Source organism: Sphaeramia orbicularis, chromosome 9 (genome assembly GCF_902148855.1).
Source record: "Sphaeramia orbicularis chromosome 9, fSphaOr1.1, whole genome shotgun sequence".
NCBI lineage: Eukaryota > Metazoa > Chordata > Actinopteri > Kurtiformes > Apogonidae > Sphaeramia > Sphaeramia orbicularis.
Window position 1 is genome coordinate 1,028,181 of NC_043965.1, and position 14,778 is coordinate 1,042,958.

At 41.4% G+C, this 14,778-nt stretch overlaps 1 protein-coding gene across 2 annotated transcripts; it reads left to right on the forward strand.

Annotated features, from left to right (window-relative positions):
- The first annotated feature begins 352 nt into the window (after positions 1-352).
- nudt12 (nudix (nucleoside diphosphate linked moiety X)-type motif 12) lies at positions 353-13,216 on the forward strand. 2 transcript variants are annotated; one of them, XM_030143526.1, is made up of 8 exons: positions 353-457; positions 4,255-4,480; positions 5,522-5,825; positions 7,557-7,806; positions 8,259-8,426; positions 9,279-9,392; positions 11,345-11,544; positions 12,992-13,216. In XM_030143526.1, the coding sequence occupies exons 2-8, from the start codon at positions 4,275-4,277 to the stop codon at positions 13,100-13,102; spliced, it is 1,353 nt and encodes a 450-aa protein (XP_029999386.1). In that variant the 5' UTR covers positions 353-457; positions 4,255-4,274; the 3' UTR covers positions 13,103-13,216. The 2 variants fall into 2 exon arrangements, with proteins under 2 accessions (XP_029999386.1, XP_029999385.1); XM_030143525.1 differs by having other exon boundaries at positions 7,551-7,806; positions 12,992-13,215.
- Positions 13,217-14,778: the final 1,562 nt, after the last annotated feature.

A 14,778-nucleotide genomic window follows, 5' to 3' on the forward strand; every position in this document is an offset into this window, starting at 1 on the left:
GCGACCCCCGTGACCCTAGTGAGGATAAAGTGGGTTCAGAAAATGAATGACTGAATGACTGAATGTTATTTGGGAAGAAGCAAACATTTATTTAATTCTACCCTGTTTCACGAAATCACATTATATTTCAACCTCCTAACATTACTCTATTATTATTATTATTATTATTATTATTATTATTATTTTCTTTTTTTGCTTTAAATATGATTTGTGCCGTTTCAGAACTGATCCCATCATTGAGTTTGAGTATTTTTGACAGGACTTGTTGCTTTTTTTTCCCCCTTCTTCTTTCATGCTTTAATATTGCATGTGCTTGTCAGTTGATATTTACCGGAGCTTTAACTCAGCACCTGAATGCACCACTCCTGAGTCCCTGAACGCAGCATCGGCTTTTTTTCTTACACAACCTACAACCTCCAGGACTGAGGAGGACAAACAGCGCGGACCTGGGGCTGAGGTCAGTGTTTTCTTCCTCCACCTGAAGGCTTTGTGAGTGTCCTAAAACCTCCGGAACCTTTAGTTTATCGTCCTGAATCCTGAACCGGAACGTGGCGGAACTCGTAACTGGTCAGACTACTGGTGGGGTTTTACGTAGCTTTGACGTAAAAACGATGATTACGGAAACGGAACAAAACATCCGCGTTAGTTTATCGCTTTAGGAACAACCACAATCATTTATAGAGAAATCACGTCTGTGTTTGACCTGTTTTTATTGTTTTTAATCATACGAAAAAAGTCACCAATTGATGGGCGTGTCTCAGGAATGATTGACAGCGGATACGCGGAAGTCCCACACGTTTTTTACGTACTAAGCTCCTCCCCCTATGTTTCAGTGGCTTTTTTTTTTTTGTTAATTTAGAACAGCACAGTTTACGATCAAAAAATAGCTTTTTTTCATGTCAAATATAGAAAAAAAACATTTGCAATATAAGACATTATATAAGTGCTTAATTACAATCATGTATAGCTAGGGTGTCAAACTCATGTGAGTTCAGGGGCCACATGAACCCTTTCATGCATAGTGGTCACTACAGTGGACAGCTATTCTACAGTTGTTCTGTTATATATTCATGGGTTTTGTTGTTTTAGTTTCATATCAGCCCACACATTGGACACTTATGCATCATCTCATACACTACAACTGATAACATTACTGTAACTTTGCTGTTCTAGATAAACTTGATCTAACATATTTGAGTGTAAATCAATTCCTTGTTATTGTTATTAGACTGTAATTGACAACAAAAGTTTTTGTTTTTGTTTTTTTTGCATGTTATCTCAATGAAGTGAGTAATGACTAGTATTGGAGTATGTTAAAATGTGAGAAAACATCAGATTAGCTGCATTGAAATGTTTTTATTTCATAGTTTTCACAGTAAATACATGTTTTTTCGTTTCAAAAATTAAATGCATGGTGTCCAGCTGAGTGGACATTTTTGCAACTCCATGAAAAATAGCTAAATAAAAAAAACAACAACATCGCATTATTTTTTAAAATGCCTAAAGAGGAATAAAATCACTCAAGAAAAAGAAATATTGATTAAGGTTCTTGAAATTCATGCATGAAGGGGTTAAGCCAAATTTGATCTGAAGTGGGCCAGACCAGTAAAATAATAGCATAATGGCCTTAAATAATGACAACTCCACACTCTTCTTTTTGTTTTAGTGCAAAAAGACACATTGAATAATGAAAATATTTTTACATTTACAAACTATCTGAACAAAAAAGACATGAATACCCTGAAAAAAACTGAAATTTCTAAAGAAAATAATTGCAATTTTCACAATAAGGTCATTCCATATAATTTCATCAAGTGGTCCCCACCTGACCCTCTCAGATTTTTCTAAATTTTTTACATACTTCTAGTACATTATATATGATGAAAAAAAATCCAAAATTTCAAGGCTTAATTGTAAATAGTTCCAAAGTTATGACCATTTGAAGTAGGTAGGGGGTATCCTAAAATTGCGATCAAAATTAAGACTTGAAAACTTGAAATTTTCGGCTATTTTCAGGCTTCTATAACTTCTGAACAACAAGAGCTAGAGGTCTGAAATTTTCAGAATCATTTCACAGGAATCTATAGTCCTAAGAAATGTGAAAATATTTATTTAAAATTAATAATTGCATGTTACAGAGAATGAGAAAGTTGAGATTTTATCCATCGCGAACTAAAATGCTACTTTTGGCCACTCATTACACAAAAATTAATCATATTCATTAGAAATTTTATGTGCTATATCTTGGCTACTTAGGGACTGGATCTGTGTAAAATGAAGGTCCTATGTTCTGTTATGTATGATATATGAACTGCTGAAAATCAAAAATATCTGTCCGACCTTTGGATTCAAAGGTCAGTATCAGCATGTGGGATAGGTAGGATCACAAAATAAAAGACAACATGTGAAAGGACAGGAACTGACCTAAATTTTGACACCAAGCACAACTTGCTTCTATAAATCCTATATTTTAGCCGAAAACATCCATATTTAATGTGAACGTTTAACATAGGATTTATAGAAGCAAGTTGTGGTTGGCGTCAAAATTTAAAGGTAAAAGACACCATGGCATCACCTCTGACTACCTAGACCATGACAAGTCTGCTCCAGCTGTGTTTGTGGATCACCTTGTGGAGTCTGCCCAGTCCCAGTCATCAGTCCCCATTGAGGAGATTGAGATCTTCAGTGATGGAGCTACCACGCACTTTAAGCAGAAGAACATGATGCTCTACATGACTTCTCTTCTACAGAGTAGGGGCATCAAAGTCACTTGGAACTTCTTTGTGACTTCACACGGGAAAGGAGCTGTTGACGGTGTCGGTGGTACTGTGAAGTGTCTGGTGTTCAATGTCATCAAGTCCCATAAGCATCACATGACAACTCCTGCTGAGTATGCCAAGTGTACCATAGAGGACAACAAGAAGATCAACATCCAGTTCATCTCAGCAGAGGTCATCCAACAGAGGATTCAAACTCTCAACATCATCTGGGATCTGTCCTGTCCATTCCTGGAATCCAGTCTGTTCACTGCATGAGGACGCAGTCCTTTGGTCAGGTTTCTGTATCCCGCTATTCTGAGCAACCTGGACGCACCCATAACCTCCTTCCACAGCCTGAGCCTGAGCCTGAGTCTGTACCTGTAGCAGCTTATAAATGGTATACAGTTGTGAAGCCTGACTGTAAGTGGTGTATAGCACAAGCCATCAGCAGAGACTCGGACAGCCACTGGACCTTTGACCTACTGAAGCAGACCTGCTCAACATGGAACCATTTCATGCCAGTGGGTAATCTTCAGAGTGTCCCTCTTAGTGATGTGTTAGTAGAAGTAGAGGCCCCTGGACCTACCTCTTCTGCTTGAACCAGTGCTCTGAAGCTGGCTGAGGCTGACTGGAGGAAGGTGCCAACATTATGCCGTGATCGGTGCTGAATACACAGACTTTACTGAGCATTAAATGTGCATTAAATGAGCTTAATGAATCACTTTCTTCAGCTAATATGTATCCTTTGTATATCTACTCAGAAATATGTATAAAAATGTGTAAATGTGTTACCAAGTGCTTGAATAAACTATTGAAACCATATACCTGTCTTTTCTTTCCCTACATAACCATTCCATTCTTCAAAACTCTTGCCAAAATTCATAGTTATATTTAAAAAATAAAAAATGCATCCATGGTTTATCAAAATAGACACCTTAAAGAACATCTCAGCAAATTTTCATCGTTTGGTGACACTTGCAACCACACTTTTAAAACGGAAAATTTAGATGTTAATTTTTGTTCCCTAGATAACCATGCAGTTTTTCCAATTTTTATGTCAAAAGATGGCACTATAGCTTTTGTTTCTTTTTATGAGCTTCAAGTACTAGTTAATACCTTTAAAATGATGTATTATTCATGTCTCTAGCTTAAATACTTTTTGAATTACAGTATAAAATGTAGTCGGACACTCCCTACAGAACCGCGTGACTTGACCCAATAGTTAGAGCTTGTGTTAGTTTGGTCCACTCTGGGTTTTAAAGCTGCAGGAAAGGAAATCAGGGGGAATAACAGCAGAATCTCTAAATACACGTCTTCTTTCTCATCTTACTTTCCATCTTGGAACATTTAGGGCGGCTGTAAGTCGTCAAACTGCCGGATAAATCACCTGTTTTTACTCAGACCAAATCTTCACACTAGTTTGACATGTCTCTGTATTAATCGATTGTCCTAACAGCTGCAGAAGGATCATTTTCTTGTCGGCCAATCGTTGCAGCTTCGCGAAATGTGAGCAGAATGACGAGTCTCCAGCTGACTGCGAAAGAGGAGATGGTTGAGAGGTTTCTGGATGCAGCGTCCAGAGGAGACCTGAGCCAGGTGTCCACTCTGCTGACCCATGCCCCATCGCTCATCAACCAGGCCGGATACAGCGGCTGGACAGCGCTGATGCTCGCCGCCCGCAACGGACACTACAGTGTGGTGGAAGCGCTGCTGTCGTACGGGTACGAACAATTCAAGTGAAAAAAGGAAAAGACAGCTCAAGGTTTAATGTGCAGTATTTAGTGACATGTAGTGGTGGAGTCAGTTAGCTTTCAAAAAAACTGTTAGTCCCAGGTCAGAGTTGGTGTTTGTTCTGTCCATTCTTTCATTTTTTTAAAGGGGATGTTCATTCTTGTCCACATTCAGACTTCAGAGGGCAGAGTTACAGCAATAAATCCATTAATCAATTATTGGTGGATAACTACATTAATCAGAAACTATTGTGTCTAATTCATTTGAGTCATTGAGGCTGTGATTATGTTTGTGTTTCTTTCCTTCCCGGTGACACTGAGCCTGTTTACATGAGCGTAAAAGTCCCAAAACTGGGAGTAACTGATTTGACTTGTTTTTTTGTCACCTAGATAAGACTATAAGATAAGATAAGATAAGATAAGATAAGATAAGATAAGACTATAAGATAAGATAAGACTATAAGATAAGATAGGATAAGATAAGACTATAAGATAAGACAGGATAAGATAGGATAGGATAAGATAAGACTATAAGATAAGATAGGATAGGATTAGATAAGACTATTAGATTAGAGGAGATAAGATAGGGTAAGACTATAAGATAAGACTGGTTAAGATAAGACTATAAGATAGGATAAGATGAGATAAGACTGTAAGATAAGATAGGAAGGAATAGGATTAGATAAGACTATAAGATTAGATGAGATAAGATAGGCTAGGATAAGATAAGACTGGTTAAGATAAGATAAAATAAGATAAGACTATAAGATCAGACAGGTTAAGATAAGACTATAAGATAAGACTTTAAGATAGAATAAAATAAGATGGTATTGGATAAGATCAGATCAGATCAGATCAGAGGGTTAATTGTGAGTCTAATTCCTTCCATTAATGGCTGTTATTGGAGCCAAACGTCCACCCGAAGCTAAACTCATCCAGGTCCACATCAGTCTGGGCTCCAGTTGAACCTGTCCTCAACATGAACCTGTGTGTGTTTCCTACCTGCTCTGTTGGTTCTCCGTGGTCCTCCAGCTGCGACAGGTTCTCGGTCAACAGCTCGTGTCAGACCGCCTACGACATCGCCAAGTTCTGGGGCCACGGACACGTGTCCAACCTGCTGCAGGGGGCGGGCGCCGGGGGTGGGAGGGTCCTGCCGGGCCCGGAGCTGGGACTACAGGAGATGTACTTCAGCAGGGAGACGCTGGACCGTCTGAGCGGCAGGAGGACGGACAGAGCCTGGTTGGACGCCAGACAGAAGGACGGCAACTCTGTCTACATCCTGTTCTCCAACCTCAGTCCAATGGTGGTCAGCTCCCAGGAGGATGACGGCACCGAGGTAGGACTACGGTACTGAGGTAGGACTACAGCACTGAGGTAGGACTACGGTACTGAGGTAGGACTACGGTACCGAGGTAGGACTACAGCACTGAGGTAGGACTACGGTACCGAAGTAGGACTACAGCACAGAGATAGGACTGCGGTACTGAGGTAGGACTACAGCACAGAGGTAGGACTACAGCACAGAGATAGGACTACAGTACTGAGGTAGGACTACAGCACAGAGGCAGGACTACAGCACAGAGATAGGACTACAGTACTGAGGTAGGACTACAGCACAGAGGTAGGACTACAGCACAGAGATAGGACTACAGTACTGAGGTAGGACTACAGCACAGAGGCAGGACTACAGCACAGAGATAGGACTACGGTACTGAGGTAGGACTACAGCACAGAGGTAGGACTACAGCACAGAGATAGGACTACAGTACTGAGGTAGGACTACAGCACAGAGGCAGGACTACAGCACAGAGATAGGACTACAGTACTGAGGTAGGACTACATTACCTAGGTAGAACTACGGCACTGAGGTAGGACTACGTTACCGAGGTAGAACTACGGCACTGAGGTAGGACTACAGCACAGAGGTAGGACTACGGTATTGAGTTAGGACTATGGTACCTAGGTAGAACTACGGCACTGAGGTAGGACTACAGCACTGAGGTAGGACTACGTTACCGAGGTAGAACTACGGCACTGAGGTAGGACTACGGCACTGAGGTAGAACTACGGCACTGAGGTAGGACTACGGTACCGAGGTAGGACTACAGCACTGAGGTAGGACTACGGTACTGAGGTAGGACTACAGCACCGAGGTAGGACTACAGCACCGAGGTAGGACTACGGTACCGAGGTAGGACTACGGCTCTGAGGTAGGACTACAGCACAGAGGTAGGACTACGGTACTGAGTTAGGACTATGGTACCTAGGTAGAACTACGGCACTGAGGTAGGACTACAGCACTGAGGTAGGACTACGTTACTGAGGTAGAACTACGGCACTGAGGTAGGACTACGGCACTGAGGTAGAACTACGGCACTGAGGTAGGACTACGGTACCGAGGTAGGACTACAGCACTGAGGTAGGACTACGGTACTGAGGTAGGACTACAGCACCGAGGTAGGACTACGGTACCGAGGTAGGACTACGGTACTGAGGTAGGACTACGGCACTGAGGTAGGACTACGGCACTGAGGTAGGACTACAGCACTGAGGTAGAACTACAGGACGTCTACAAACAGAAAAACATGGAAATGTAGAAGCAGGCATGGGAAAGAAGACAAAATTAAATAAGATTAGACAAGATAAGATAAAATAAGATTAGATAAAACAATATTAGACAAAATAAGATCAGACAAGATAAGATAAGATTAGTTAAGATAAAATAAGATAAGATAAAATAAGATTAGACAAGATAAAATAAGATTAGATAAAATAAGATTAGACAAGATTAGACAACATAAAATTAGACAAGATAAAATAAGATAAAATGAGATTAGACAAAATAAGATTGGACAAGATAAGATTAGACAAAACAAGATAAGATTAGATAAAATAAGATTCGACAACATTAGACCAGATTAGACAAGATAAAATAAGACAAGATAAGATTAGACAAGACAAAATAAAATTAGACAAGACAAGACAAGATTAGAGCTGAAACCCACAGGTTATTATTTTGACTCCTGTTTCAAACCAAAGCCAATCCTGTCTTTGTCTGCAGGCTGAGACGAAGCTGTGTCGGTTCAGATACGAGGACGTCAAAGACCTGCTCCAGAAACCCAGCACTGTACTGGTGTTCCTGGGCGTGGACAGGAGGAAGGCCCCGCCCCCCTCCTCCTCCGTGGAACCTCCAGCCTGGTTCGCCATCAGCTCGGACGAAGATGCCGCTGAACTCCTCAAACGCTGCAGACAGACAAACTGCTGCTTCCCCACCAGACCAAACAGAGATCTGCTGAAACTGAGCGAGGAAGAGGCCGGTGAGGAAGAGTCTGACCCCGAAGAAGATGGAATAAAACTAGGATCAAACACCTGCACCCTGATATTTAGAGTTAAACAAAAACCTTTACATGAGTTTAGATAGATAGATAGATAGATAGATAGATAGATAGATAGATAGATAGATAGATAGATAGATAGATAGATAGATAGATGAAAAAATGTCAGATTGATAGATGCATAATTAACAAAATTAATACAAATGAGTGAAAAAAACTAATAAAATAAGGGAAAAGAATTAAAAACATCAGCATCAAAATCAGTAAAATTAGTGAAAAGTTAATCCAAAATGTGACAAAATTAATAAAAACTCAACAAAATGGGCCAGACCAAACACTAATCTGATTACCTCCAGTGTTAATGTGCATGTGTGGTGTTCAGTGTGTACATGTGCTTGTTTGTGTGTCACCCTGTGTCCCCGTGTTGCGTTCAGGTACCGTGGCCCAGGCCCGGTCGGTTCTGGCCTGGCACAGCCGCTACAGCTTCTGTCCCACATGTGGCAGCAGAACCCGTGTGGAGGAGGCCGGATACAAGAGGAGCTGCCTGGACCAGGACTGTCGGAGCCAGAAGGGGGTCCACAACACCTGCTACCCCCGGGTCGGTACGGAGCCCAGCAGAGCCACACCCCCAGCAGAACCACAACCACAGGAGAGCCACACCCCCAGCAGAGCCACACCCATGCAGAACCACACCCCCAGCAGAGCCACACCCACAGCAGAGCCACACCCATGCAGAACCACACCCATAGCAGAGCCACACCCACAGCAGACCCACATCCCCAGCAGAGCCACACCCACAGCAGAACCACACCCACAGCAGAGCCACACCCACAGCAGAACCACATCCCCAGCAGAACCACACCCACAGCAGAGCCACAACCACAGCAGAACCACACCCATGCAGAACCATACCCACAGCAGAGCCACACCCACAGCAGACCCACACCCCCAGCAGAACGACACCCACGCAGAACCACACCCACAGCAGAACCACACCCACAGCAGAGCCACATCCCCAGCAGAACCACACCCACAGCAGAGCCACACCCCCAGCAGAGCCACAACCACAGCAGAACCACACCCATGCAGAACCACACCCACAGCAGAGCCACACCCACAGCAGAACCACACCCACAGCATAACCACACCCACAGCAGAGCCACATCCCCAGCAGAACCACACCCACAGCAGAGCCACACCCACAGCAGAGCCACACCCACAGCAGAACCACACCCACAGCAGAGCCACACCCATGCAGAACCACACCCACAGCAGAGCCACACCCACAGCAGAGCCACAACCACAGCAGAACCAAACCCACAGCAGAGCCACACCCCCAGTAGAACCAAACCCACGGCAGAACCACACCCACAGCCACAACCCTAACCCTAAACCCCAGATGTTTGATTGTGTTTCCATGGTGACGTGGACACTGTCCCCTCCTGTCGTTTCAGACCCGGTTGTCATCATGCTGGTGATTCATCCTGATGGAAACCAGTGTTTACTGGGCAGGAAGAAGGTGTTCCCCGTCGGCCTGTTCTCCTGTTTGGCCGGATTCATCGAACCTGGTACCGAACAAACCCTTTGACCACTGGTTCCAACCTTTTGTGTCACATGACCCCATTTTAACATCACACATTTCTGGCGATCCCAGACATTCAAAACAGACACTTTTTTTTTTGCTAAAATTAATTTGTTTTTGATCATGTATTAGTTTTCTATATGATGTTTCAAATCCAGGTTAATTTTAGAGGACATTTAGTCTATATAATGTATATTATTATGGACGGAGACAGTAAATCCAGGTGTAGATTATATATATATATGGCATCAAAGTGAACAAATCCTTCTAAAGTGAAGAGAAAATGAGCAAAATACTTGAAAGATAAGGAAAAAATTAATAGAAAACCTTTGAAATATGGCAGTAAATCCAGGTGTAGATTACTGCACAAAGGGAGAACTGGATTTTCCTTGGTCAGGATCTGTCCAGTCAGTCCAGCTGTGATTTACAAGGAGGACAATTAATACTGAACAAACAAGAACTGAAACTATGAATTATGAAAGAGCTGCAGCATCTGAAACGGACCACAGTGAACATGTGACACAGAAACAGAACCACAGTGCTGCAGTTTCACAACCACAGTTTGTCTGGTATTTATGTCTCTATCAACTCACCATATATTTTTTTAGTAATTTTTAACATTTTTCTTATCAATTACTAGAAATTCCAGGCAACCCCATGTGGGGTCCTGAACCTAGGTTGAAAAACACTGGTTTAATCTGAGTCAGAACGTATAAGAACGTACAGACTCTGGAAACACTTCTGAGTCTGAGCTTTATGAAAAAACCCAAACATGAGTTCTATTCCATTTAAAGTGGGGGGGGTGGGGGTGGTGTTTTTACTTTTTTTTTTTTTTTTTTTTTTACAGTCCTGGGTTTGTTTGGTTTCCTACTAATGCGAAATTAAACCATAAAACGACAGAATACATAATTAGATTTGTCACAGCGTTGAGATGAAAAATGTGGTTTTAATAGTAAATTTTTATTCAAAGTAAATGTTAAATGTGATGTTAAACAGAAACTAAAATAAAAACTAAACTTCTGAATGAGAGGAAACGGTTTCAAAACATTAAAACTAGTCCAGTTGAACCTAGAAAAATTACCTAGAACGACGACGACCTGGACAAATGAGAACTTACTGACCAAAAATAATAATAATTCTCTAAAGTCAGTAGTTTGGTTCATCTTTGACAAATCCAAGACTGATTAAAAATAATCCCCCAGACTCCAAACATTTGGTATATTGAAAATAACTCACTCTGTGTGGTTTTTTAGGGAAAATATTTGCTTCATATAATCAAACTGGTATTTAAAAAGGTTCAAATCTGATAATTATTCAATATTTGATCATTTTGATCAGAACTGGAGCCAAAAAAAAAAAAAAAACAGGAAAAAAAAAATCCATTGGACTGTTTTTGAACTATTTTTTCATAAAACATCTGCTAAAAAAACAAGATATTTAACATTTTCTCAAAAAGGTGCATTTTCCAGATGTTGGCCATCAGTTTTTATTAGTTAGCAATTAAGTGTTGATTATTTATTAATTATTAATTTATTTATTAATTAAGAATTCCTGTTTTACTTCATTTGACCTCTTTTCTGCTCCTTTTTTTAATGTCTAGTTGTGAATGAGTATAAAAAGTTACAGCTTTTGACTTATTTCAGCAGTTTGTGGAAGCTTATTTTCAGTCTTTCTTCTATGTTGTAAAGTTTTTAAAGCAGTTTTTGTCATCTGTAACTCTCGATGGGAGTAGATTATACAGATGCGTGAAGGTTAATGATCATAATTACGGTGATTTGATATATTCCTTATGTAATTTAGTGTCTTTCTGTTAAACGTCTATATGTAAATGTAATTTAATGAAACCGTTACGAATACTTAGCATCATAGTTTTTATATTGAATATCTGATGGTCGTTGTACACGTTTGTGTCCGTTAACGTGTGGCGTCCGGCGGCAGGTGAGACGGTGGAGGCGGCGGTGAGGCGGGAGGTGGAGGAGGAGAGCGGCGTAAAGGTGGGAGCGGTCCAGTACGTCACCTGCCAGCCCTGGCCCATGCCCTCCAACCTCATGATGGGATGCCTGGCCGTCGCCGTGTCAACAGACATCAAAGTGGACGAGAACGAGATCGAGGAGGCCCGATGGTTCCCGCGGCAACAGGTATGAGCTCCAGCAGCAGATGGAGGTGGAGGCTGTGTCGCCATGGTGAAGTTAGGAGTTAAAGTCATCCACTGATACCTGATAACCGCTAATCCTATCAATATATGAAAATAAGTGATGTAAAATGCAGTTTGACCGCAGTTATTCATAGGATAAAATGTACAAAAACTTGTGAAATCAGAAAAAACTTCAAAATGTGGCATAAAAGTGAACAAATCCTTCTAAAGTGAAGAGAAAATGAGCAAAATACTTGAAAAATAAGGAAAAAAATGAACAGAAAAACTTTAAATATGGCATAAAAGTGAACAAATTCTCAGAAACCGAAAAGAAAATGAGCAAAATACTTGAAAAATTAGGAAAAAATTAACAGAAAAACTGTGAAACATGAAACATATGGAAAAATTAAGGGAAAAACTTTGAAATATGGCATAAAAGTGAACAAATCTTTCTAAAGTGAAGAGAAAAGGAGCAAAATACTTGAAAAATGAGGAAAAAATGAACGGAAAAACTGAAACATGAAACATACGGAAAAAATAACGGAAAAACTTTAAATATGGCATGAAAGTGAACAAATCCTCCTAAAGCGAAAAGAAAATGAGCAAAATACTGGAAAAAGAGGAAAAAAATTAACAGAAAAACTGGAACATGAAACGTGAAAAAATTACGGAAAAACAAATATGGCGTAAAAGTGAACAAATGCTTCTAAAGTGAAGAAAAAATGAGCAAAATACTCAAAAAAAAAAAAAAAAAAGAATAGAAAAGAGGAACTTCAGGGTCAAACCAAATCAGATATAAAAAATGTCAACATGAAACCCCACATTTGGTCCGTTTGATTATTTATAATTTTTAATTTGTGCGAACAATCGAAAGAATGAAAAACTGTTTTTTTGAGTTTCGATTTGTACACAAATAATGAAATAACGAGTCATTTTGTCGTTTTCCGATTGTGGATTCTCAATTGAATATGAAAAGAATGAATGATACACAAACGATGAGATTTATTTATTTATTTATTTTGCACAACAAATCAAACATTCGGACAAACAAAGAAACAAATTGTGCAGGTGAGATCAGAAAACCCCGTGGGGCTACAGCATTAGCATAAAGAACGACAACAGGAAAAATAAAACAATCATATCCAAACGACAGCGACAGTTTGGGCCACATTTACCTGCACTCTGAGCGCAGATTTAGTCGTTGGCGTTGTATTGTCTGATGATGGTCACTGCAGGTGTGTGTGTCTGAAAAGAGCCCTGTTTAACAGTGAACCGTCTCCATCCACTTTTATTTTGAAAGGCTTTCCTACTGAATAGAACCGTTCGTATTTGTTATATCTACAGAGGACGTTCCAGATAAAGGCATGGATGTGTTTAAAAGTCAGCCCACTTCAGTCACACCTGAACCTGGACCGGACCAAACTGAGCGTCCTGTTGGTTTTTCCTTTCAGGTGATTGACGCCGTGTTCAGAGGGTCCAGCCCCGCCTTCATCGTACCCCCCCGACAGACCATCGCCCACCAGCTGATCAGACACTGGATTGGAATGACCTCTAACCTTTAACCTCTGACCTCTAACCTTGACTCTACCTAGGGATGGGAATCAATAAGAATTTAATGATTCCGATTCCATTATGGATTTTGCTTATCGATCCGATTCTCTTATTGATTCTCATTGGGTGAGGGAATAAAAGAGTACAAACAGGTGTGTTTGCATGAACTGTCTTTTATATTGGGATGGGATGAAAGCCCATCACCTTCAGCTGAACCTGTCCAAAACTGAACTGCTGGTCTTCCCAGCTAAGCCAACCATACAGCAGGACATCTCCATCACTATTGACTCCATACCTCTGGCTCCTACCAGTGTAGTACGTAACTCGGGAGTCATGATTGATAATCATTTGACCTTCACAGATCATGTTGCTTCTGTCACCCTATCATGTCGTTTCACTCTGTTCAACCTAAGAAAGATCAGGCCATACCTAACCCAACAGACCACCCAGCTCCTGGTGCAGACTATGGTTATCTCCACCCAGCTCCTGGTGCAGACTATGGTTATCTCCACCCAGCTCCTGCTGCAGACTATGGTTATCTCCCGCCTTGACTACTGCAATGCTCTTCTAACGGGCCTCCCAGCTTGTGCTGTCAAACCACTACAGATGGTCCAGAATGCAGCAGCGCATCTGGTCTTCAATCACCCTAAAAGGGCACATGTCACCCCCTTACTCATTGAGTTCCACTGGTCTACCCATAGCTGCCCACATCAAATTCAAATCTTTAATCCTAGCCTACAGAATTCTCAGTGGGTCTGCTCCTACCTACTTAGGTGCACTGATAAAAGCTTATGTCGCCCCACGACCACTCCGCTCGTCTGGGGAACGTAGTCTGGTGGTCCCCAGACCTTGTACAAGACAATCCAGGCTCTTTTCATGGGTCGTTCCACGTTGGTGGAATGCTCTACCAAGTGCTACAAGAACAGAGGCATCCCTGCCTATCTTCAAGAAGCTCCTGAAGACCCAGCTCTTCCAGGAGCACCTCCTGCCCTAGCACTGTCAGACATTCCATTTTAAATATTCTAATAAGGTTTTTCCCAGGATTATCACAGATTCTTCCAGGATTATCTCTGGACCTGCTGCGGTGGTCCTGCCTCTCTCCTGCCTTCATCATCACCACTCACTTATCCTCAACTGCCTCCATGTGTCTCCCCCCTTCTCCCCCAGTCTCTATCTCTATCGCTCTCTCTTTTTCTCTTTCTTTACTCTCTCTCTTTAACCCCAGCTGGTCCTGTCACTCGTCCATCCTCCAGGAGTCTGGGTCTGCTCCAGGTTTCTGCTGTTAAAGGGAAGTTTTTCCTTCCACTGTCACCATCACAAGTGTTTGCTCCTGGAGGATTCTGTTGGGTTTCTGTAAATTGGCTTAGAGTCTGGTTTTGACCAACTCTATATATAAAGTGTCATGAGAGAACTTTTTTGTGATCTGGCGCTATATAAATAAAATTTGATTGATTTGGTGATTTAATTGGTTTTCCCCTGTAAGTCGCTTTGGAAAAAAGCATCTGCCAAATGCATAAACATAAACATATATTTCCATCTGCACAGAAAATAGAACACATACAGTATGTACAAATAATAAGAACAGATGATGCCGGGGGGGGGCTACAGTGAAAGTGAAACTAAAGACGTTTTACTAGTTGAACCGGTTCGCCTCTACTCGTCTCCCGTTGTTGTGCTCATTTCCTTT

What these genes read in the sequence shown, in the direction of transcription:
- nudt12 (XM_030143525.1), top strand. Translation starts at nt 4,275, where the DNA reads ATGACGAGTCTCCAGCTGACTGCGAAAGAGGAGATGGTTGAGAGGTTT. An exon ending in ACTGAGCGAGGAAGAGGCCG is followed by an intron (nt 7,807 to 8,258) that starts GTGAGGAAGAGT and finishes TGTTGCGTTCAG; the next exon opens with GTACCGTGGCCCAGGCCCGG. An exon ending in GATGGTTCCCGCGGCAACAG is followed by an intron (nt 11,545 to 12,991) that starts GTATGAGCTCCA and finishes TTTTCCTTTCAG; the next exon opens with GTGATTGACGCCGTGTTCAG.